Source organism: Atheta coriaria, unplaced genomic scaffold, assembly GCF_025399875.1.
Source record: "Atheta coriaria isolate IRGN ID8LTWV9N9 unplaced genomic scaffold, Caltech_Dcor_3.1 hic_scaffold_7_pilon, whole genome shotgun sequence".
Taxonomy (NCBI): Eukaryota; Metazoa; Arthropoda; class Insecta; order Coleoptera; family Staphylinidae; genus Dalotia; species Dalotia coriaria.
Window position 1 is genome coordinate 11,060,959 of NW_027045449.1, and position 24,664 is coordinate 11,085,622.

At 32.6% G+C, this 24,664-nt stretch overlaps 3 protein-coding genes and 2 long non-coding RNA genes across 5 annotated transcripts; 1 reads left to right on the forward strand and 4 right to left on the reverse strand.

Moving 5' to 3' along the window:
- Positions 1 to 1,014: 1,014 nt before the first annotated feature.
- LOC135795247 (aquaporin AQPAn.G-like) lies at positions 1,015 to 9,917 on the reverse strand. The gene is made up of 4 exons (XM_065306854.1): positions 9,644 to 9,917; positions 2,093 to 2,325; positions 1,568 to 2,032; positions 1,015 to 1,509 (listed from the first exon to the last, which is right to left on the reverse strand). The coding sequence occupies exons 1-4, from the start codon at positions 9,900 to 9,902 to the stop codon at positions 1,396 to 1,398; spliced, it is 1,071 nt and encodes a 356-aa protein (XP_065162926.1). The 5' UTR covers positions 9,903 to 9,917; the 3' UTR covers positions 1,015 to 1,395.
- Positions 4,423 to 4,891, forward strand: LOC135795250 (uncharacterized). Its single transcript, XR_010549051.1, has 2 exons — positions 4,423 to 4,558; positions 4,624 to 4,891. It is a non-coding gene; the product is annotated as an uncharacterized lncRNA (long non-coding RNA).
- A 692-nt stretch (positions 9,918 to 10,609) lies between the features above and the next one.
- On the reverse strand, positions 10,610 to 11,875 carry LOC135795249 (uncharacterized). The gene is made up of 3 exons (XR_010549050.1): positions 11,521 to 11,875; positions 10,745 to 10,891; positions 10,610 to 10,664 (listed from the first exon to the last, which is right to left on the reverse strand). It is a non-coding gene; the product is annotated as an uncharacterized lncRNA (long non-coding RNA).
- Positions 11,876 to 13,442: 1,567 nt separating this feature from the next.
- LOC135795248 (aquaporin-2-like) lies at positions 13,443 to 14,712 on the reverse strand. The gene is made up of 6 exons (XM_065306855.1): positions 14,615 to 14,712; positions 14,401 to 14,555; positions 14,188 to 14,331; positions 14,050 to 14,121; positions 13,674 to 13,892; positions 13,443 to 13,611 (listed from the first exon to the last, which is right to left on the reverse strand). The coding sequence occupies exons 1-6, from the start codon at positions 14,625 to 14,627 to the stop codon at positions 13,507 to 13,509; spliced, it is 708 nt and encodes a 235-aa protein (XP_065162927.1). The 5' UTR covers positions 14,628 to 14,712; the 3' UTR covers positions 13,443 to 13,506.
- An 878-nt stretch (positions 14,713 to 15,590) lies between these two features.
- LOC135795246 (aquaporin AQPAe.a-like) lies at positions 15,591 to 21,380 on the reverse strand. Its single transcript, XM_065306853.1, is given in 7 exon segments — positions 15,591 to 15,902; positions 15,962 to 16,089; positions 16,092 to 16,179; positions 16,237 to 16,497; positions 16,566 to 16,729; positions 19,889 to 20,273; positions 21,064 to 21,380. Coding segments are annotated over 6 exon segments (1,152 nt in total). The 5' UTR covers positions 20,256 to 20,273; positions 21,064 to 21,380; the 3' UTR covers positions 15,591 to 15,758.
- Between the last annotated feature and the right edge of the window lie 3,284 nt (positions 21,381 to 24,664).

Sequence of the window (24,664 nt, forward strand, 5' to 3'; positions counted from 1 at the left end):
TGTGGTGCGCATGCGCAGGTTTTACAAATTGCAGCCAGAGTAGAATAGACAGAATCAATAATCCAAGCGAGGCGCGACGCGGCTCTCTGCGTCGGTGCGATACCGAATCATGCCTTCAACCCCATCGCAATGCTTCAAACGCTGACTGTCGTCTCGACGATCGACGACCCCCGACATCCTCCTCGTGTTTCTCTTGTTATGATCGTGTTTGACTGTTTGCCTATCTGCACACGGCGACGACACTCACACGTAAATAATTGTGTGTGTGTTGGGTTGCAGACGTCATCGGCAATAAGGGGTGGCATCTGGGTGCATGTCAACGTCAATAGTTGAGGATTCATTGCTTTTTGTTGATCTTCAATGGAATGCATTTCAACACGATTTATTACGGTTCATTGAATCAGTTCAATAGTTGAATAGTTCAAGTGTGGAATATTTATAGTTTTACTTTTTAGTTTTTTTAATATTGCGTGTATTTATTTAATGTAAGGCAATTTAATTCATTGTTTGGACCTTGGTCATGATCATCATCTTTCCAAAGTATCGTGTTAGCATTGCTGGCAAGGTCAGCCGGTGTACACATTGCATATTTATTGCAGTTGCAAAAGTCGCTACAATCTCACGGTTTCATCAGAAACAAAAAATTTAGTGAATTTCATTGAAAAGTTTGCAACCATCATAAATATTACAATGATTAAAAACATTTATTTGAATATTAATATGATTTATATAATTTTAAACTGCTTAAATTATTTATTAATGCTAATTTTATATGGTGTTAAAGATAATCCGATAGAAAGTATGCAAATTGACAAAGTTCGGCAGATTAATTCTTGAATAAATATGATTTACTATAGGCAACCCAAAATACACCAAATGAAAACTTAGTTTGTCATATTTATCACGAAAATCACACGTAAATGATGAAATACTCCTTAAATAAATTAAATTATCATTATTCTAGATTTATTTAATGTTTATTGATAAATATTTTACTTGTTCCAGACAGTAAAGTAAAGTTAAACAATTATTTTGCGATTTTATTCACGTTTTTATGTAAAAAATCATAACAGTTATTCATTGGCAGCGTATTAAAACTATAGATATTTCTTTGTTATCCTTGATAATTTTTTATGCACATTGACTGTTTGTGATTGTTTTTGTTATGTTTCAATTTAAATTTAAAAAAAGTAGATTTTTAGTTAAATTATTACATAACAAATATAAAAATCAGATCTTCAACTTTTGAGCAAAATATAAATTCGATGAATGTGTCAGATTTAACAAAACAAACAAAACAAAACAACGTACATAAGAAATGTACAATTACTAGACGCCCAAGCGCGCAATAATTCTAAAATTCGACATTTTTAGGGTTTCCGCTAGAGGTTATGTTCAATTCAAAGGAATTGACTCGGGTAGCTTGTCCTCTGGTGGTGGAGTATTAAACAAATACTTATAAACCCAAGTTGTGACAGTTCCAGCCAACAATGGACCTACCCAGTAGATCTACACACAAAAAAAAAAATTAAATTTATTTCATTAAATATTCACTAAATTAACTCACCCAGTGATTACTCCAGTCGCCATTAAGTAAAGCAGGCGCAAAACTCCTCGCAGGGTTCATATTGGCTCCACTGTAGGGCCCAGCCGCCATTGCAAGCACAGCAATAGTAAGACCAAAACGAACCGAGACAGAATCATGTTTATCGCTGTTTTTCCTGTCCCAAACAGCACAGCACACAAGAATCAACATAGAAGAAGCAATAAATTCAACTGCGAGTCCTTGAACCGGTGATAATTGAGGGTTGAGAGCCGGGGAGCATACACCCGGAGATTTGACACCGCCGACAACTTGGTTGCCTAGATGCACGCTTGGTGTTACAAGCATAACGGAACCGTAACCAGCGATCGCTCCGACAAATTGTCCGAGGATGTATACCGGAGCCATTGCGATCGGTGTGTTGCCTAACACAACTGACGCTACAGTCACTATGGGGTTAATGTGTCCGCCGGAAACATGACCAAAGCACTAAAATTCATCATATTAATACAAATTTTAATAATAAAAACTTATTTTTAGATTAATTACCTGAACAGCTATCAAAACAGCAAAACCAAACACAAAAGATATTTGTTCATGAGGAATAGAACCTCCGGAGAGTCCAGCAACACATCCCATGCATCCAAGGAAGACCAAAATGTAAGTTCCACCAAATTCTGAACAGAAGTTGATTAACATCTTTTGCAGGGATGGTTTCTCCATGTTTCCCATTTCAATATGGCTGACTCTCGATGAGGGATGATGTGGATAAGGTGGTGCTCCTAAAATATCAAAAAATTAATCCGAAAAATTAAAATTTTTAAAAGTGAATTTTTACTGTACTGTTTGCGAGCAGAGAAAATGAACGACTAAATCGTCGAGAATTAAAATTCAAAGCGAAATCAGTGCATGCATATCACATACGTAGCGTAAATAAGCGGCGCGTTTATAAATACTCATCAACTACGAGCGTGTCAAAGGGCAGCTCGCACTTTTGAACTTTTCAGTCCGATGTGGATTACGCGCGCTTATCGCCCGAGACATTGACTTATTAGATAATATGCGCGAACGCATCACACCGGATCACAATTTAGCCAAACATAAAATTTTATCGTTGCGATACGCACAGCGTACGTAATTAGACAACATGACAAAATATTATTGTCAAAATTTGTTCGAATTAACTGCTGGCGTTGGTATTTGTATGAATAAATCGATATGAGATTAGTTTCTATGTGTTAAATTAAGTTTTAGAGCTTATAAACATGTTAATATCTGTGTGTGTCGAATTATTTCGATTTATGTGTGGTAGAGTAGGTTTTTTATTTTTAATTTTGTGTTGGACGTTTGTTTATTTTCGGTCAGGCGGTTAGAGGTTTTAACGCTTCGGGAAACAAAATTAAACGGCGCTTGGAAGTTTTGGCTAAGTTTAGACGAAAAGGCTTTAGTTATTTGTTATTATTCGGATGTAAAGTGGTAAAAATATTTAAAACTTGCTTTTGCCCGCGATTTCGTCCGGGTAGTGTTTAATAAAGATGTAATTCGTTTTTACTCTCTTGTTCTAGACATAGTATGTGTCAATTCTATCAATAAGATTCGCAATTTTATTTTAAAGAAATTAATTATATAAAGAATTGCTAATAATGTACTTCAGCGCGCCATCTCGGATTCAACTATTTAACTATAACTATAATTGAATCTCAATGCCAACTTTTATCCTATAGAAAAGGGCTGTCTTTAGGGTTTTCCCGGCAATTATTCGAATTTTTCTCGCCGTAAAAACCATTCGTAGACTTTAACGAACATTTTAAAACAAGAATTGGCCAAATTGGTCAAGGCGTTGTTGAGTTATGCGCTTTCTAACAGATTTTGCGATTCATTTTTATATTATAGATGTTTTACGACTTAAAAACAATGAAAAAAGATATTTTTTTACTATTTGAGTTTAAAACATACATAGTCATTGATTCTCCGCCCTTTTTGGCGGCTATTCTATAGCTTTCATCAGCCAAAATGTAAACAAGACAGCTTGTCGGATTGTTATTGAGACTAAACTAATTGAACTTGCATCTGACGCCATCTAGTGGATAAAAAAGATAAAAATTTATAATTCATAGCTATTTATGAATAATTTCAGTTTCTACAAGTTAAAATGTAAACATTTATGCAATTCATGTTGTAATATAGACTTTACTTAGCAAAATTTACTTAAAAACTTGATTTGATGCTTGTAATTTTAGAAATTTGAATTTTTGAATTCTTTAATGTCCTGTACAGTTGACAGTTGTATTTATCGCGTTAAATGTGAAATATGAATGCGTTCCGAACGAAAACATTCGGTAAAATGTATAAATACGCATCTTAATGCTATAAATACAAATCGCATGCGTCATTGACGCGATTTTCGAAATTTTCCAACTGTTTTTTATAGGCGAATACCATTCAATAAATTCGTAGGCCAAATAATACTTATTTTCACATTAAAACACTGCACTAATCGAAAAATCAAACATTTGAGTAGCATCATCATAAATCAAGATAATTACACGATTTACGACTGGGAAAACGTCGAAATTGAGTGATTTTAACAGTTTTCTCACCAATTTTATACAAAGTATCAGAAAAATACAATGATGTTGATAATGATTTTTGTTCTATGTAACAAAACATGTATTCGTATAGACATAGGTAATAATGGGAAATTTGCAAATGAAATAATGGAAATTAGCATTTCGTATTTTGTATGTATTATTTTTCCGCAATGGTCGAGTTGAAGGACAACGCGTATAATCGCCAATTTAAAACGGCTAATCGATCCGTATGCGACGCGTGCTATAATTAATTGCACGACCTACACCTTAGATAAACGCTCGAACAATTCGATGCGCGATGCGTTGCGTTTCGCGATTTGCGTGTGCGTCCTCGGACACCTTGGCCAAAACACCAAACAGCGTCATCAACTTGAACAAATTAAAAGTACTCCGATAAAATCGAAAAATAAAAGTGTTTCATTAGGTAAGTATCTAGTAATGAAAGTAAGTCATCGATGAAAAGTAATTTTCATAATTTCATTTCATTAGCTAATTGATTGAAATAACACCAATCAATGATTGATAATTGAAGGGAAAGTTTCAAAGTAACATTACCAACATGTGTACCGTTTAAATTCTCAATGTGTTTGTAGTTTTAAGCAAAAAACAATCAAAAAACAGAAAAAACTTTTTTTTGCAAAAATATTGCAGTTTTTAAATAAATTTAAATTAAATTGTATTAATATCGTTAATTTCTCTTTGTAAATTATTTGTTTTTAGAGAAAAATTTAAAAATATTAAATATCTTTGGCAAAAATCTTTTTTTTTATTTGTGACCACAGAAAATTAACTTTAAACTAAAAAAAAAAGAATTTACCGTCAAATTACAATTTATTCTTAGTAAAACATGAATATCTCTGAAAATATTAAAAGTACAACTTTGACAAATATGTCAAATCAACGATAAATTAATTGCGCATCCAAAACTCTTAAAAAACTTAAAATATTTCAAAAATTCAACGAGAAAAACTCATTCTTTCAAAACGTCGCTAGTGGCGCTTCCACCATAACCTTTAAAAACTTCATTGTCAAATATTACAACCGTTTGACGTATGAATGTATAAATATCCATGCTTCAAGTCGATTGTCACAATTCCACCTTGCGCATGCGAAAACGCAACCGGTCCGCTAGTGGCGGCCAAACCACCACCGATCCCGACCCGGACAATCCATCCACATCCGAAGACGCACCAATTCTCACCCTCCCACTCGATAATCACTTCTCTGTATTAAGCCTAAGCGCAGTCGAAGATGAACTCTCCTTCAACGCACAAACAACCCTATCACCACCTCCTATAATCCTACAAAGTCATTCGGATACTATTCTTACTATAAACCAAGAAAACGACTTAGAAACTAATCAACAGCAGCAAATTTTACAACAGTCATCATCAGAAATAAGCCTAGAATTATTATCACGCGTAAAAATGGATCAGATATCAACAGCAGCAAAATATCAGCAAAAAAGCGCAAATTTAAAGAAAAAAGGAATAAACTTTTGGATTCACGTAGAAGAAATGTTTCTTTTGCACCTGATGATAAACTTGCGACATTTATCGACGTACAACGAAGAGTAATGAGTAATGACATAGAATTTTATTCGGATTCTGATTCGGATAGTGATTCTGGATCGTTGTTGACGTGGGATTCGCTGATATTCTCCGAGAGTGACAAGTCGTGCGAATCCGAAGAGGATCCGGATATTTTTAGAAAAAATGGTTAATATTTTATCAACCAACAGAAATAAACTAAAATCAATACTTCTATTGTAAAATGTTGATTTTTTAAAAACAAAAATTAAAAAATTGTTTGAAGGTTGATATTGCTATTCTTGGAATGTTGCAATTGTGCAATATAATAACAGATATTTGTATTAAATGCAGCAGTAGTGATTTGTTTCTAAATAGTAACATTCATGTCTAATTATGGATTAATTTGCTTGTTGATATTCTGTGCGGAATTCAATTAAATTCAATGAAATCTTGTTTGCATTTTGCAATTTATGCACAATTTGATCTTTGATGTTGCATTAAATCGTTGAGTCAGCATGAATAATATAATTTAAATTTATAATAATATATTTATAAATAACTTACAATTGATTTTTGTTCCTAAAAATATTAACTGCGCACTTTTAACTTTTTTATTTCTGTGAAATTTAAACTTTTCGCGGATAAACTCGAAAAGCAGCGCAGCGCGTCAAGAGCCGTCTGCGAGACAACTGACGATGTCCTCCTGCGCTCCTGCGCTCCTCTCACAGGAGATACATTCACACACATACAAGTTTATACGAATGGTATGGCTGGTGTGCATTTTCAACTTGGTCATCATAGTGGACACACAGTTATAGACGTGTGCGACTCTCGTGGCCAAAAGCGGCGCCGGCGAATTCAAAGTTCACAGCGAAAACACACAGCGACAGGTTCTACGGCAGTACGGCAGTAATATGACGTCGTCATCAGGAAGTAAATGTGTCGGAGTTGTCTGGTCGTAGGTTGGTCAGTGTCGAAACCACTTTGGTTTCGGTTTTAAATAAACTCAAATGCATAACTTATTTGCTAATGCAATTGCAACTGCATTTGTACACGTAGTTCCAGATGACAATTGTAATACTCGTACAATGTGTATTTGGCTACCTACCTATGAAATTGTTTATGTTATTTACGGATTGGACATGTGTGTTATTTTTATATGGTGCGGAATAATCTGCTTTTGATTGTTTTCTTGTTTTATGTTGTTTTTAATTGTGTGATAACTTGTAATTTGGGTAGTTTTGGAATAAGTGTTGAAAGTGTGTATTTTCTGCACGTTTTTTGCATTTATTTTGCAGTTGTTGTTTTACGTTTGTTGCATTACCATAAAATAGTCATTTTGTTTTGTTTTGTTATTGGCATAAGTGACGTAAGTGAATTATGAGGTTAGTTCAATGTCAGGGTGTCCTTTGTTTACATGATGTAAACAATTAAAAGAAAACTAGATAATTGTTATTAGGTGGTTGCCATTAGCAACATTAAAATAGTAATTTTAACATATAAATTTTTTTTTCTATTTTCGTCATTTTTTCCACGGTTTTGAGATAAAAAAAAAGTTGAATTTCAAACACGGAAGAGTTAGGCAGTAATTAAAGTACTTTAGTCACGGGCTTTAGTCACGAGGTGGAGCTTGCTCCTGTGCATTTGTATATAGTGTAGTACTAATAATCTTAATTTGAAAATAAAGTAGATGTAGGAAAAATATCATAAGCATCACGTTACTAAACGTTGTTAAAGTGCCGTTTAACGCACTTGATACTTAATACGCTATTCCAGGAAAATTGTCAAAAATATTGCGTTTTTTCGGTTTTTACGCTTTAGTTTAACATTTGAGAACAATCCAAATAAATAAAAACCTGTTTTTGACGACAGCCAATTGAATAGAACAAGTTTTAACTAAAATTGTTAAAAATTGCGGTTTTAACAAAAGTAAACAAAGTAAAAACGTAAAAAGTAAAAAAAAAAACATCAAAACAATGAAAAAAGCCGTAATAACTTGTAAATAAATGTCATCTAAGTGACACATTTGACACATCAAGCATAACCTCACATAACCTAACTTATACCAACCCAATTCTTTAAGTTGGTCATCATGATTGATACATTTCCGACTAATTTATGCCCGAACACCTTACATAATATGTCATATAGTAACCTGTTACTAACTACTAAACTATATTCATTCTTCCGATATGAATCTCTAATAATAGTATTAAATTCCAAGCGTCTCGCTTAATTAATGCGTTCCGCATCAGAATTTTTCCGTCACTCATGACTGATGCTCGGAAATATTCCAATATATCTGATTTGCATAGAAATGAACCGAATCATCGGTCAATTCTGTTCCCGTTTCGCTAAACAGTCATTTAAACTCCTTCCAAAAACAGCATAAAAAGCTAAATGAGTTGAATTAATTCGGCGGAAACTATTCCGTCAAAAACGTTTGCCATTTTTGGTGCACGACATGTCGCAATTTGTGTCTCGCACGTCTGCAAATGGTGTAAACAAGTATACGATCATTAAATGTTCGTTAATTTAATCAGAAACAGTCGGATTATGCTAGAATTGATTTTTATGTCGTAAGTGCTGTTAAGTGGGTGAAATATGTGTGAAAATGGTTATAAATCAGCGGATATAAGAACAGAAGTAGTTAATTACTAGTAAAGTGGTAAATAATTATGTTTTAGTGAAAGAATAAATCTATTTTTAGAATCTATTTTGTTTTTGTCTGATTTGTATTTTGTTTGATTTGTTTACGTTTTGAAAGTTTTTGATAACGTTTGAGTCGGTTGAGTTTAATAATTTAATATAAATAAGTGCATCGTAGCGCTATCTATACGCGAATTATAGAACTTCACATTGCTACACATTTATTGTATGAAACACGCAACGCGAGAGCTCACACGGATATGAGTTTTTGTCAGCGTTTACTAACACTAACAAACAAGTTATCTCTGCAGATACAAAAACAAAACATAACAAAACATGTTTGATGTTCCGTTTACAAAAAGAATGAATTGTACAATTTGAACAAATGGGTATTGTTGCAACATTACTGCAGATATTTGATTTTCCGAGTATATCTTTACTTAATCTACATGTAAATCATAAAATCACTTTGCGCACGTCATTAATCCCATAGCAATAAATTGGCAAACGTGATTACTCTAACTAAAATCGCATCATCATTACAAAACCAGAATTGAGAGAAACAATTGATGTTCGTGAACCGTAAATTGTAGACAAAACGTAATCACTTCAAAACAAATATTTTAAGTTTTTCACAGAAAGATAATGAATGATTCAATCGGCTATCATCAACAAACCAAAACAAATTAATTACAAGTATCATACTGCCTTCAATTCTCTTTAATACGAGTATCATAGACTAAATATTGCATTATCTTGTAATTAAACACATAATAATTAATATCGTGTTAAAAGTATCACGATCGTACAGTTGTAACTGCGTTAATACGTAAATATCATATTTCAAAATCACATTTTAGAAATTCTTAGATCAATTACAGGTAAATCCTCTTATCAACACCTGACAATATCATGACAATAATGCTTTTGTACTATTGTAAAATATAGAAAATGCTAATATCACCATGACTTATCTACTAAATATTTTGTTACTAACCGTATAAACATTAAAACATGATTTTGATAATTAAATACGACAAAGAAGGGGTTTTAATACGCAACGTACAAGAGCAATAAACAAATAAAAGAATATTTCCTAACTTGTAATAAAAATTTTAAAAAAGTTGAAAAATCATGTTTTGATTTAATTTTAATGTTAAAAACCGTAGAAAAACGAAGAAAACGCAATAAATATTAACTCTACAATGACTATTAATAAATAACAAATAAAAAATGAAATTTTACGCACTTTTATACTTTAAACCTCAAAATAACTGCGAAAATACTGCAATTTACGCATTTTTATAAAATAAAATAAAACAATTTACCTTCATAATTCCCATTATGCTGCTTCATAACCATCCGCACTTCAGGAATAACCGCCTCCGGAGATAAGTTGCTCATGAGTCGCCCACCACCGAGTCCCATACCGCCGCCATCCCCTGCAACCGCACCAGGAATAGCATTCGCGCCTCCGGCGGGCGCCGCCTGTGTCGCCATGCCGTTCTCCACCTTGGCGATCTCCACATCGCTCTGAAACGTCGGGAAGACCGAAACGGAGACGCGCCCGCCGTGCTGCCGCTCCATGTTGAACACAATGCTTGTCGTCGCAATGATGAGGCGTGCTTTATATCTTTTGCCAAAACCACGACCACCGCTACGACGCCGGCGATGAGGGCGGCAACTCCGCCACGCGCACGCAACCAAATACTCTAACAATAATAAACAATCAAATATTAGTGAATAACAAAAGAATTTCAAGAAATTTGTGAATAATTTTGATTGTTTTGATGAAATATTGTGTTAAATATTTAACAATTACATTACTTAATTGAATTTTGATTATTTCAGTGGCTAATTGACGATTTTAATCACGAAAATGTGTGAAAACGATGCTGGTACTCAATGTGACAATCATTTCAATTACTAGAGCTGGTATCACTGGTATTTCATTATTTTAAACAAGATTTAAGTGACGAGCGTGCGGCCCAGATGTAATTAACCTTAATTATCATCAAATTAATCACAAATCCATTTAATCTTAACCTAAAAATATATTTTTCAATATTTTACTTCTTAAAAAACATTTTTTGGAATATTTTTTAATATATTTGTTAAATTATTATTAAAATTAAAATTTTAAAATAATTTTTAATGTAATTCGCCTAAATTTGAGTTTATTATCGCTAAAAGTAATAAAACAATTTAAAGATTTGTCAACAAGGTGCAATTACGGTCTCTAAGGAGACTAGTAACTAGGATGACATTGAATTCACAAAGTTGAATAATTCCTGCGTGTCGTTCCTTACGTTTTTGTTATTTTGCTATGCGTCTCACCTATCCGAATATCTGAAATTGAGTTGTTATTATCGTAATTGTGGGAGTTTGGCCTCTCCATCAGACAACAAGTTGATGGAGCAAAAACGTACCAGATTCACCATACTTCTTCCTGTTATTCATATTTTTTGCTTTAATTGTTTCGCTGTGCGACTGGCGGTTGCGAATCATAATTGCCATCGTAATTTATACACGACTTACAATTACGGCTATAAAATGTGCAATAAATGGATAATCATCTTGTCAAACATGTAAAAAGAAACAAAGAAAACAAAAAATTATAATAATATTAACAGATTTTATAAGATATGCAACCAAATGCACACATTTTGCAAAATCTTACTATTTTTGCTTATGTATTGAAATGTTTGGATAATAATTTGAGTAAAAATTTAAAAAACAAAATAAAACAAAATATTATATTAATGTCGCCAGATTTTGGCAATGTATGCAACCAAATGCACATTTTGGGAAATTATACGTTTGTTTTGTTTATGAATTGAAATGTTTGGATAATAATTTGGTTAAAAATGTAAAAAAAAAACAAAGAAAACATAATATTATGTTAGTATCTCAAGATTTTGCAATGTATGCAACCAAATACACATCTTTAGTAAATATTTTTCATTTATTCCTATTTTTCTAACTAAAAATTAATATTCACTGCAATTTATTAATAATTCATCAATATTATACATTATAAGCATGTTTTAGATTTGTGATAATTTTTTTATTGCCACTTAGCACACTATAATCAAAACAATCATTTAAGCGACAATTGACCGTGAAAAATATGCCTCTGATAATATTCCAAATAGTAAATATCTAGCATTCATTTACATAAATTGTCCGCAAAATATATACTCACATGAAACATAAACCGACGTGCACTGCAATTTTCGTTGATTCAACGATTACGTTGATTAGTTTATACCAAAACAAACGTTCAACTGTCCAACCTTCACAAAATGTGCCAAATTATTCAATTTAACATTTATTTACATCTATTATTTTTTCATTTATTCGACAGCCGGTATAACTCTACTAGTAACCGCGTGTGTGTTGGGTTGCATTACTTTGCGTCAAGTCGAACAAATCACATTTGAACATGCACCTCACTCTCGTGTTTGGTTTTATTTAATGTGTGTTAAACATATCGTTTTACGTGTTTCGGTGTGTTTATATAATTTACGACATCGCCGAATTTCGAGCGTGTGGCATCGTTGGCGAAAAAGTTCGTACTGCGAGTGCGAGGTCAGTCAGTAACGGACTGACCCGCGGCGGGTTTTATGCACGAAACGCAAGCGTCAAGCGGGTTGCAAAGGGTTGAACGTGTACAAGTGAACATATAGGGTAAATAAATAAATTGTAAACAGATATTATTCCACGCGTTAACGTATTTATCACACAGTGCACGATTTTTAAACATGAAATTCTTATCGATTGACGGGCACTAATTGAAACACAAATCCATGTTAGGTGTTTATTTCCTGTCAAATCAAAACTATTTTTATATTGCGCGTAATTCTCGTTTATTTTACTGGTGTTGTTTTAAAGTAATAAAACCAGACGTTATTCTGCTTATTATAAGCATTAATAGTTTTTTAGGGTGATAAAAAGATGATTGTCTAGAGGAATTAGTTGTTTTTGTAGTAATTTATAGCAGGTTTTTGTTTTGCATTTATCGATTATCACGTTCATGTTCCGTATTTTCCTGCCTTCAACTAAACACTCCAGTTATGTTGTCTGGTGTATGCATATTTGCGTATTGAACAAATTTGCATTGGTTTCTCGCTTAACGAGTCAACCCTTCAAGTACGAGGAGAACCGCGTTGTAATAACAGCACAACGGCATAATTCATTCTTTCCTCTTCCTTGTGGCGTGCCCTTGCTTTACTGGTGCACAAAAGTTTATTATTAGCGTCGGAAGCAATAGATTTGCTTTTGTTACAAGTTCAACCCTCAAACTGACCACAGGGACCATGCGGGCTATATGCTTGTTGAGCAAGGTCGTGTTTTTCACGTTGTAAGATTTTTTACTTTTTGTTGTTTGGTTAATTTATAAATTTGATACGGCCCTGAACTATGCCCTGATATTATTCAGCAGAATAGCACAGTTTTGTTGGAATAAATTACCTGTTTTCTAGCGTTTTTGATGATCATTCATTAACTCGTTTGCCTGGGGTGGTGTATTCTATGGGAAAAAGTAGTGGAAGTAGGTGGGAAGTGGAAAGTAGTTCGATCTTTGAAGAACGGAAGAGATAAACGCACGAAGGGTTGCGTGACTAGAGTGTTTTGTATTTTGCATACACTAGTTTTACTACTGGCTTTGTTAGAGTTTTGAAAGCTGTTAAGGATTGAAAGATTTGTTTTGTATTATTATTTTTAAATCAAATTTTAAAAAGTGATTTTTAGTTAGAGTCATTATCTCTATATATAAAAAACAGTGTGTTAGTTATAGCATTTATAACTCAAGAACGGCTGGACATATTTTAATGATCTATAGTTAGTTGGATTTGTCTCTGTCTCAATAACAGAATAATTATTAAAATATCAGAAATAGTGTTTTAAAGAGAGTTAAATATGGGATAAAAATTAGTATATGCATTCAATCATAGTTATAAATAAATAAGTGAATCAGAGATGGCGCTAAAGTGCATTATTACTAATTATTCATTTTTTTAATTAAATTGCAATTCTTTTTGAAGAAATCGAAACATTAGATGAAAAAAAAAAACAAAAAAAAACAAAAAATTAATCATATCTTTACTAAAAAGTACGCCGTTGAAATTGCGGGTAAAAGCTATTATTTAATAAGAAGCACAGTATTACAATTCAATGCATCTATTAGGTACTATTCAATGTCTTCATCTCCGTCAAGATAAGGCCGGTTGCTGTAAAATGTACGATACAAACCGCCTGCAAGTATGGCACCCACGTTAGGTCCAACCCAGTAAATCTACAAACATTTATGTGAAGTAAGAAGGAAAATAAAATAATGATTTGTTTATGTTTACTTACCCAATGTCCTTCGAAATCAGCCGTGATGATTGCCGGTGGAAGTGATCTTGCAGTGTTCATACTCAGTGCGTAATCTTTTGAAACGCTAAGAATCAATCCGTACAAAATAAAACCAAATTTTAGAGACGCCGTATCACTGGAATGCTTGTTTTTCGAATCCCAGAGAGCAGCAAGAGCAATGAAGAAAATAAACGACATAATAATTTCAACGCCCAAAACCTGAAAGTATGAAAATTAATTAAAATGAAATTTAATAGACAAAACAAACAAGATAAGTTCATGATACGCATGTAAATTATATCTACAAGCAAAAGAGTAGACGCGTACTGTATGCAACCAAATGTACCTATATCCTTCAGCCGAACATAGAACTTACCCGTATTTCGGTTGCAATAGCCGGTGGTTTAGTAATACACGTTGAATTGTTATCACCAATTAACACTATTTCCTGAAAAATATTTATTTTTCAACATAAATCACAGTTTACTATAGGCAACCAACAATGATTACTTACATAGTGCAATATGTAGCCAACGAAAGCTCCAATGAATTGTGCAGCCCAATAAATAGGAGCAAATTTGTAATATAGTTTGCCCATTATCAACGAAACAATTGTTGCACCCGGATTTAAATGCGCACCACTAATAGGACCAACAGTCTAAAAGACAAAATAAATAAATAAATAAAATATAATCGTTTAATAAAATTAAAAATTTGTAATATTTACATGAATTGCCACCATTGCCGAAATGGCAAACGTCCACATCATACTATTCGGCGCAGTTGAGCACCCAGCAAACATCAAAATGGCAGTTCCCATTAATTCCGCACCAAAAATATGCGCCATTTCAAGAATTGACATCTTTTTCTTAGAAGTATTACCTAAAACAAAAACCAACCCATAAAACTCATTTTTCTTCTTTTAAATTTAGAAATATTACTTGAAGCCGTCATTTTTATATTATATTATATTATAATAACAAATTCACGTATAAACAATACCACACAGCATCTGCAACTAACACCAAATTGCTAATAATAAATAGTAACAAATAGTTATGTATCTGCTATCTAATATTATCAGATTGATCCATATTATCAAATGAATATCACAAATCTCTTAATTCACAAATACCACAAACAAATACTAAGCCTACTAAAAGCCTGCTTAATATGATTTATCGGCTTCTAACTTACGAGTGTAAAAAGTCTGTCGCTCCTGATTAGGCGCATGCAACACGTTATCAGGCTTATGTTCATCTGGCGGCAGCAAATCCCTCATATGAGTCGAAAGTCTTGCAAATCGCCGTGTCAAAGATGGCGACCTCTGCGCTATCGACGCCGACGGAGTGACTGTCATTGGTGGTGTAGGTTGATAAATCCTCGGAAGGGCATAGTCACTATTACTCCTTCGAGTATAACTCGATAAATTCGCAAAATCTCGCGTATCACGAGCGCTGTTGCTTGAAAAACCATTAATAAACGACCGAGTATTCAATGAACGGTAAGATGGCGGATTGTAATTCGTAGTGCTGCATAAAATCACATAAATTCTTATTAAAAAATAATAAATTTTATAAAATAATAAATATATTTTTATTTACGTGAATAAAAGTGGAGGACTTTTTGATACTTCCAAGTATTGAACCATTTTTTGGAAAGACGTCTTCACAGTTTGATTCACGCAGAAAAACTAAACATGTAAGACTTCTGTGGGCGTATTTAAATTGACTACAAGTGCGTCATTGTTAATTTCATCAGAATAATCAATGTCTATGGTAAGGGATGCAAATAGATAAATGGGAAACGTAATTGAATTTCGTGGGTGCGTAGACACGAAAACTAATTATCTTCGGTGATTGTAAGAAATGGAGTACTCGTACAATCGAAGGTTGTTGATTCCCAAAACAATAATAATCGTAATACAACCTTACTCTATTTACTATTTTTAAAATCATTTGCTTTTAAATTTGTCTTTGATTTAATTTTATGTAATAATTTATTAAGTCACTACATTTAAGCTGATTTCATCTTGGAGTAAATCAGGCTTAGTATTAATTTTAATTTATTTACATTTTATAATAATTAAGCTTTGGCATCGTCCTTCATTACTTTTAAGGATACTTCATCGTATTCGTCTTCTTCGGAGTCTTCCGCAGGCAGTGAGAAAATTAATTTGTAGAAATAATGCGCGATTAAAGCTCCTAAAGTCGGACCAATCCAATAAATCTGTTAAAAATTAATATTTTATGTTGTGTTTTATATATTGTGTTATTTGGGTTGCCTACCCATTGATTTTCCCAGTCGTTGTTCAACAGAGCAGGGGCGAAACTCCTCGCTGTGTTCATACTGCCACCAGTGAAGGGACCTGCGGCAATACCGATAGCAGCGATGAGGAAACCGAAACGCAGGGGACAGAATCCTGTTTTGTTGAGTTGCGTTTATCCCAGAGGGCGTAACACACGAAGATCAGAATGAATGTGATCACAACTTCAATACCAAAGCCCTAAATATAAATAAAATTAAATCTTTGTTTATGGTATAATAAAAGAGATGTTATTACCTGAGCAGGAGTAAGATTAGAGTTTAAATTTGTCGTGCACAATCCTAACTTGTGAATAGTTTGGTTTGTGTTTTCATCGATGAAATCCTGAGCGATGAAGTCTGAAGGCATTAAGAGTTTAAGACCTCCCAATCCACAGATGGCGCCAGCGAATTGTCCAAGTAAATAGAATGGTGCGGATTTCAGCTCGACAATACCGCTGAGTACAGTTACCATCGTCACGGCAGGGTTAAGATGTGCGCCGGAAATGTGACCAAACATCTAAAAAATAAATAATTATATTTTGAACATAAACTGATTAAATTTATTATTTTTAGGCTTTATATTACCTGAATGATGACCATGACTGTGAGACCAAAACTCAGTGAACTCATATAACCAGGAACATCGGTGTGTGCTCCTAAACAACCCATACATCCTAAGAATAACAATAATCCTGTGCCCAGAAACTCTGCCACTAAGAGTTTTATGTTGTTGGGTCCTACTTGACTATCTGTAAAGTAAAAACAAACAAAATTATTATTTTTATTCTTTTGTTGTTGTTTTTAGTTTAAAATCAAATTAAATTACTTTTTCGTGACATTTTGACAGTGTGTTTCACACTCAACGTATCACCTTCACAAAATTCAGCAGCAAAGTAATGAAACATTCAATTTCAAGTCAAGGCATTAACCAGCTGATAAAAACTCAACTGGAATGAGTAAGTAATGAAGACTTCCGGTTTATTTACTCTGGCAAGTAGAGCAGTTAAAAGACGTTCATTTGACAATTCAAACGTTTAAACTCAATTATGATCTGTATCAGTATGATATATGTACGAATATCATCAAAAACACCGACACCGCGAATGTGTAAAAATTGCACATTACTCGCTAGATTTTGTGTACTTAATATGTTACACAATCCATGACGCAGCCGGGAGCCAGCTCAGCTTAAAATTTAATTTCAACGTTATTCGTTTATGGCCGAGATAATAATCTCCTGCTACCGTTTTTATTTCGCAAAGGTCTCAGATAATGGCTGATATTTATGATTGTATTAATTTGGGAACTTTGATACGCGGTTTAGAGTGTTGGGTGCAATAAAAAACGCGATGCGCGACTGAATGATTTATGATGTTTGAGTAAATCATCGCAGTAATTCGAAGAGTAATGTGGAAAAGTTGGAATTATGTAAGTGTAAATTTACTAGATTTGTCTCTAATTTGCTAATTGTATGTGGATAACGAAATATGCAAATGTTTACATTGTGGTGTGAATGGGAAGATTTTTTAGTGTAGTTAGTAGCAATCATTGAATAATTATTACACTAACCTAAAAATTGTCTTGTTTGTATTGTGATATTGTTGACATTTTTAGTGATTACTCAGTAATTTCATAAGTTAAAGCAAATAAAATTACAGAAATTAAATTTATATTAAATTTCTTACATAATGACGTGAAAATCTTGTGAATAGCACTATTGTGCAAAAAGTTATGAACATTTAAAAGTGTATTTTGTATTAAAAAATCATAAAAGTGACATAAATAGGTCTGTAACTTTTGATAAAAAAATGTTATAAATAAAATGTTTTAACTTTAATATTCAGAATTTAACTGTTAATAAATTTGTGAAGAAATTATCAAAATGAATTAATTAATATTTGCGTAATCAATGAACAACTACAGATAATATATTTGTTCACTTAAATATTTTAAAATTTTTGTTTTTTCTTTGGTAAAAATCGATTTTATAATTGGAAATTTAACTAAAGTAAAGTTGAAAACGTTTAAAAATGTTTCTGCACGTTTTTTAAGCCTAAAAATTAATTTTTTAAAATATTATTATGAAATAAATTATTTCGTAATAGAATATGAATCAATATCAATGAGATAACAATGTAAATAAAAATATATTAGGCAAGATTTTATGACCTCATGACTAATGCAAAAAACACAGCTATGACGTTCATTGTCACTATTCACTCTCTTATCAGTATTCCTATTTTAATATTTGCTATGTATTCACAAAAAAATCAGTACCTACATAACTAAAACTAGTGCACCAAACTAAACCGTGAGAATAACTACAAAACCACATTTTTAAATCTATAAAAACTTTAAATTTAAAATAAAAATCTTACCTTTAGCCATAGTGCCGAATAAAATATGTTAAGTTATCACAAATAAATTTAAAATATTTCTACGCGTCACGAAATTTAAACTTAAGTTAATTCAGTTAATAATTAAGCAAAAGTTCAGTAATTACAGCATGTTAGTGCGTGGCGGCGTAATGCGATCTGTGAACTGCGGCCGCGACGCTGATAATGATAATATAGTGCCGGAGACTTTACAGTATCGTTTTATCTCCATTATTCGAAATTAAAATGTGCGCACTCTAATCGAAGTGCGCTGCTGCGAAGTTTTAGACGCCGACAGATACGGCACTTGTACGAGATAATCGAATTATTGAGCAATGGCCATTGCGTAATCGTGTAAGCACGATTCACAAACAATTGCAATGCAACAATTAACATCGATTAATAAAACTAATACAAGTGTTAATCATCACAACCTACCGCAGAACAAATAAAACAGATTCATTCGGTGTTGTTTGACGGTTGAGTCAAGAAATCAATATGGAAATGTTTTGGAAAAGTTTCAAACAATGTTTTGATATACCTACATAGTTTAAAACACTCTAATTATTTGAATAATTTGTATAGAGTATGAATTATCACGTAGTAAGGAAGTGATTTGGTTTTTTATTAATTACTCAAAAACTAATTAAGTTTTTTGTTTGATTTCTTCAGGAATTTGTTTAGGGTTAAATTCCTTATCAAACTAGGTCAAGATTATATTGATAACATTTTTTATCTATGATTTATCTATGATTTATGTAGTTATAATAAATCAAAGTTCAAAATCACAAAAATCAAATTTTAATTGTTTATAACTTTTTTTCTAACAATTATATTATAATAATTTTTACACCGTTTATGTAAAATTTAATTATTTATCTATCTATAACAAAAATCATAAACTTATATCAAATACTTTTTGAGTAATCACCAAAAAACTAAAAGATAACAATTTTTACATATCACGTTTAAGCGCCGTGATTATAAATTAATTTCAAGAATGTTTTAATGGAAGAAAAATGTACGACGCGATTGAATTTTATCAGTTATCAGTGAAAACATGACATACTTATCAACTCTAAACCTAGCATACCAGTTATTAATCAGTTTCGTAAATAGCTTATCGTTTTTAATAATGGTTTTATCTGGAAACTTAAAAAAAATATCGCAGAATAACGATCTTCATTGAAGATCACTTCAAATAATTCCACAATGTAACGTGTTTCAAACGTTTTTCCAACTTGAAAAAAACAATCGTGAATTACCGGTTAAAGTGTTTTTATAGAGATTTTTATGATCGTCCGATTTCAAGATTTGTTTACATTGAAATTAGATAATATTTATCTCAAGAACCACTTGGCTGTAATGATTTGTGAATGGTTTATAGGTTAGGAATGTTTGATACATTACGATGCGCACGTGCGCCATAAACGTTAACTCATTGCAATAATAATTAGCATAGATTTTAAAGTTAACTAATATAAAACTGATATTTTATACTTAAAATGAATAAATAATAAAAAATCTACTTACAAAATAAACTTTTAAACCATCCTTCCTTCACTGGTTCCACAATTGGACGCTTTGACTTAGGCAACTTGTTGAACTTTGCACTGTGCCTGGTTGCATTCGTTGCATTACCTACACCATTATCTATAGTGTAAACAGAATAATCTTTCTTTTCGTGATGTAAATCATTGTAAATTGCTTTGAATTCTCCATTTTGGACAGACAAACCATTTTGTTTTGTATTTATATCCTTGGGACTCAAAATTTCACCTTGCATTTCCACTGCTTCAGTTTTAGTACTTTCAGTAGAAGTAGAAGTTGGATCGATTGGAATGCGTGTGCATTCGCTTGCTGCGTCGCTTGTCGACTGATTATGGGCGGTCTTCGTCATCGTGCTTCGAGCTGGACACTAAAAAGGACATTTAAAAACAATACAAAATTAATAAAAATGATTGTTATACAATTTCTATAGAGTTTCTTTCCGCGTAGGAAAACTTAAATTCCACGTGTATAAATAAAGATTACAGTTTTCTGTAATTCTATAGTTACGGTGACTTTACGTGGTGTAATTATTGATGTAAAATTGTTTAATAACAATGAAAAACAACATAAATTGTTATTAATTTTAATAAGAGCATTATTTTCTAAAGTAACTTAATATTTTGAGCAGTTTTTAGATACTTTTGCTCAATAAACAACAAAATTTAATGAAAAACTGTTTTTATTCAACAAAAAATTTAAATTTTTAAATTTTTCACCTATATTATCCTTAAACGACTAAATTTACAAAACTAAAGACAATTCAATACTTCATATAGATTCCTAAACTATCCACAATAAATCCAAGACAATAAAAACAAAATTTATAGCACTTTATTATCAGTAAATAATTAAATAAACAAGTAAAATATTAAATTTACTAAAGACATTGATAAAAATTGATTGATTTATGAATAATTAAATAAAAATCACAACTACCACGTAATGTCACCGCAACTATACTCATAATATAAATCAAACCGTTGACTGCAATTCAAATATACGATGTTATTAAATTTAACAATAATAATACGATTTGAACTTGAAATAAATTTTCGCATAGCAAGAATAACAAAATAATTGCACACACAAGCATTGTTAAACGAATCATAATATTTTCCTATTTCAAACACTTATGCTCATTACAATAAAAAACTTACATAGAAAAAGTAAAATCAACGCACTGGATTGAACTTCAACCGCGAACAAATCACGATACACAATAACTTAATGTTTAACAACTAATCACTTTTCTATCAATATTGTAATACCCAATCAGATAGTAATCAATAACCCGCTATTAATACATCCGAATCTCAAGTAGGAACTTTTTCAAAGCGTGCAAATCACGCTGGCGATAAAATCACACTGACTAGACCAAAATGTTGATAGAAAATAAAATGTTGAAGTTTTGATTCTGAATTATTGATTGCGGTTAAGTATTGCGTTCTTATCCAGATTTTAAACTTTACACTGTGCGCATGTTTGCGATGGCATTTGCCAACGGACTGCAATCCGCGGCTTTCAAAGCCTCATTAATAACCAACTGTGATTTGAAATTTTAATGTAGGAGTAGTAGTGAGTGCGAAATCTGATGCCAAAAAAGGCGAAGCAATGTACAAAATCACACATCAGATATTCGAACATCATTAACCTTCTGAACTCTGGCGTTTGCTTTACGTATACGAATATGTTTTTAATGATTCCCCAGCTGTGTTCTGTTTTGTTTCGATGCATTCATTCTTTGCATACTAATACGATTGGATTTTAAATGTTTAAATAAATTTTATTGCGCGTGGATTGAATTTAATGAGAGATATAAACATTGTTATGCAGAAAATGGAATTTCAATGTCTAGGTAATAATAAATAAAAAAATTCTTAGAAAAACAATTTTGAGGTTAAAATTAAGTGCAGAACATACCTAAACAGATTTTTTATTTATTTTTTGCTAAATTTTAATTTTCTGTGTTAAAAATTTAAAAACTGTAAAAAAAATTAAATTTTTAAGCTCAGACGCTCACAGCCGTGACTAAAGTACTTTAATCACAGACTTTAGACACGGGTTTTATTCACGGGGTGGAACTTTGCGTTTTTATGGTTAATTTTTGTATCAAAACCCAAAAACCTTGAATAAAAAATCATTTTATTAAACTTACCAAAGTCAAACTTCAACGTTTTGTTTTTATTTAATTAATTATTCATCAGAGTGAATCAGAAATGTCTCCAATTGTTTATATTCACTGCACAAATTACTCCTGACCTTAAACACACAAATTTACTTTGACAAATATTAAACATCCGTGTTGATGCCTTCAACTTCCGATTATCACTACGTGGTTAATATAAATGCGATATTTTTTTCGTCATTTCCCACCTCTAAATCGTTTTATGTTGTTGTTAATACTCAGCGCACAATAGTACAGATATAATTATTACCTAGTGTTGAATGACGGTAACATGCTGCACGTAATACATCAAATTAATCCGACATTATCATCAACAACTGTTCGTCTGTTGGTTGTTCAAATGCGCGCGACGCCACATGTAAACAATGTATAACACACGTGTTTTATGCATGAACACTTTGTAATTTGAATGTGCGCTGCGAAAAAATCATATGTAATTTTAGTAAATCTTACATTAAACATTATTTGCGTTTTGATATACACGAGTGAAATCTACTTACATTTAAATTATAAATTATTTTTGACTTTGTCTGACTTTCAAAATTTACCCAATATTAAATCAAGTGGTTTTAAAGCTTTGGAAAAACGTTGAAGTGGTTAAATTAAAATAAATAAAAATCTATCAATCAATATCCCTTAATACTCGTATTCCTTGTCTGATATGACTCATTTTCAAGTTTTGTTTAGATGGAGATCTGAGAGCGTTTGAGGATTGGTGAGATTTGCACCCCTTGCGAGTGTTTGAAATTCGTCGATTGGCTCGCTGACCCCAAACGCACCACCAGAACACCCTTGGTTTTTTACTCGTTTTTTGCGCGCACGATAAAAGCCACCCTCCGGTGTATGTGTGTGAGTATGAGTGCGGGAAAACTTTTAGTCGCGTGCGGGATTGACGGCGTCGTCCATTTTAACTCGTCGAAACAAATATGAAAGAAAAACGAAACAATCAGCGCGAAAGTTGATGAGTTCAGCAGTGCACAAGTTTTGAAATACGTATAAGTATAGAAATATTAAAGTTTGATCAAAACTTTCGGTTTTGCAATTAAAAAGTTACATTTGTTCAAAATTACAAAAAATAAAATTAAAAAATATTTGGGATAAAATTATTTTCTAGTATTTTTTAAATTTAATTTATATTAATTTTATTGTTTGTTTTGATAAAATGGAATATTAAATATCAAGTGCGCTAAATGGAACATTATCCACGTGTAAAAACGTTTAGCTACGTTATGATTACGGTATTTTTTTTTTCTACCCCGTGACTAAAGTCAGTGATTAAAGTATTTTAATCACGGCCTATCCGTGACTAAAGTGCAACTTTTTGTATCTCAAAACAACAACCATGAAAAAGTGAAAATTTAAAAGTAAAAATGGAAAAATTAAACTGTGAATATTTTTATTTTGAAAATTTTGCTTTATTTTCACCATTTTTGTAATATTTGTTGTCAAATATTTACCGGATGCATTTAGCACGTGTCCAAACTCCCTCGCCACCACGGATTTACTCCAAATAAGCTTTCACCGGATTTACACAATTTTTTCCCCGATCGCCGCTCAATTCCTTTTTTTATACACACACGTCACATCAAAGCAAAGTATAACAAATGGGCACGGGCCAACGGTCAAATCCATATCAAACAGTAGCACAATAGAGTCCACCCGATGGGCAGTTCGTTTTTTGCGGCAATTTTCGACGTTTTTATCGCTATTTTCAAAGCGCCGATATTTTTTGCGCGCAACAAAGCGGTCAGAATCAAAGACCGAAGAGGGGTCACAACCTTCACATGTCGGTCCACTTTTTTTTTTGCATAACTATATCATTTTGCGTAGATTGGCACACACTGAGCATGAAACGATGCTAATCTTAGTTTCATTCAGATTTGCTGATTCGTCCAATTATTGCCAGCTCGTGCTACACCACTTCGCCAGGAAATGACAAAAGAGCGGAGTGTATTTGTATGTAGATGTGGAATTAGAAAAATAGGGCACAAACTAGATTTGATACTGGACGTGGTTTCTATTTATGCGTGACATGTGACAAGAACACAACTAGAAATAAAAGTATATGGAAATTGATAGGAAACAATATGTTAATCAAAATTGTTTAAAAAAAACACAGAATACAAAAGTGTCTTAACCACCGCATAACAAATTCCTAGTCAAAAGTAACATTTTTATTCCGATTTGATTCCCCATGTGATTATTTACCATGACAAATACGAGAGGCTTGAACATGTCGTATGATGAATAGCTGAGTAAGTTTTTATGCAGCACGATAGAATATTGCAGATATGATTTCGATGTTGGACGTGTAGTGCAATTGTGGAAAATGGAAAGAAGCCATCACTCATACGCATGACAATCGTGACAGCCCGTCCAGTCGGATCTAATAGCGCGCACGAGGAGCCTACAAATGGCAGGCAGCGGAAGCCGAATGGCGAGAGAATAGAAAAGAAAGGAAATTTGCACGTTCATCCCTTCGCCAGCGAGCGAAAACCCACACGATGATCGAGAACAAACGCACGCCCTCGAGAGTGGCGGTGTGATGCGTGTAGGGTTTGTTTGTTTGCTTT

What these genes read in the sequence shown, in the direction of transcription:
- LOC135795247 (XM_065306854.1), bottom strand. Translation starts at nt 9,902, where the DNA reads ATGGAGCGGCAGCACGGCGGGCGCGTCTCCGTTTCGGTCTTCCCGACG. An exon ending in GCATAATGGGAATTATGAAG is followed by an intron (nt 2,326 to 9,643) that starts GTAAATTGTTTT and finishes TTGATATTTTAG; the next exon opens with GAGCACCACCTTATCCACAT. An exon ending in GCGACTGGAGTAATCACTGG is followed by an intron (nt 1,510 to 1,567) that starts GTGAGTTAATTT and finishes TTTTGTGTGTAG; the next exon opens with ATCTACTGGGTAGGTCCATT.
- LOC135795248 (XM_065306855.1), bottom strand. An exon ending in CGGCAATGGTGGCAATTCAT is followed by an intron (nt 14,332 to 14,400) that starts GTAAATATTACA and finishes TTTGTCTTTTAG; the next exon opens with ACTGTTGGTCCTATTAGTGG. An exon ending in CTGATTTCGAAGGACATTGG is followed by an intron (nt 13,612 to 13,673) that starts GTAAGTAAACAT and finishes AAATGTTTGTAG; the next exon opens with ATTTACTGGGTTGGACCTAA.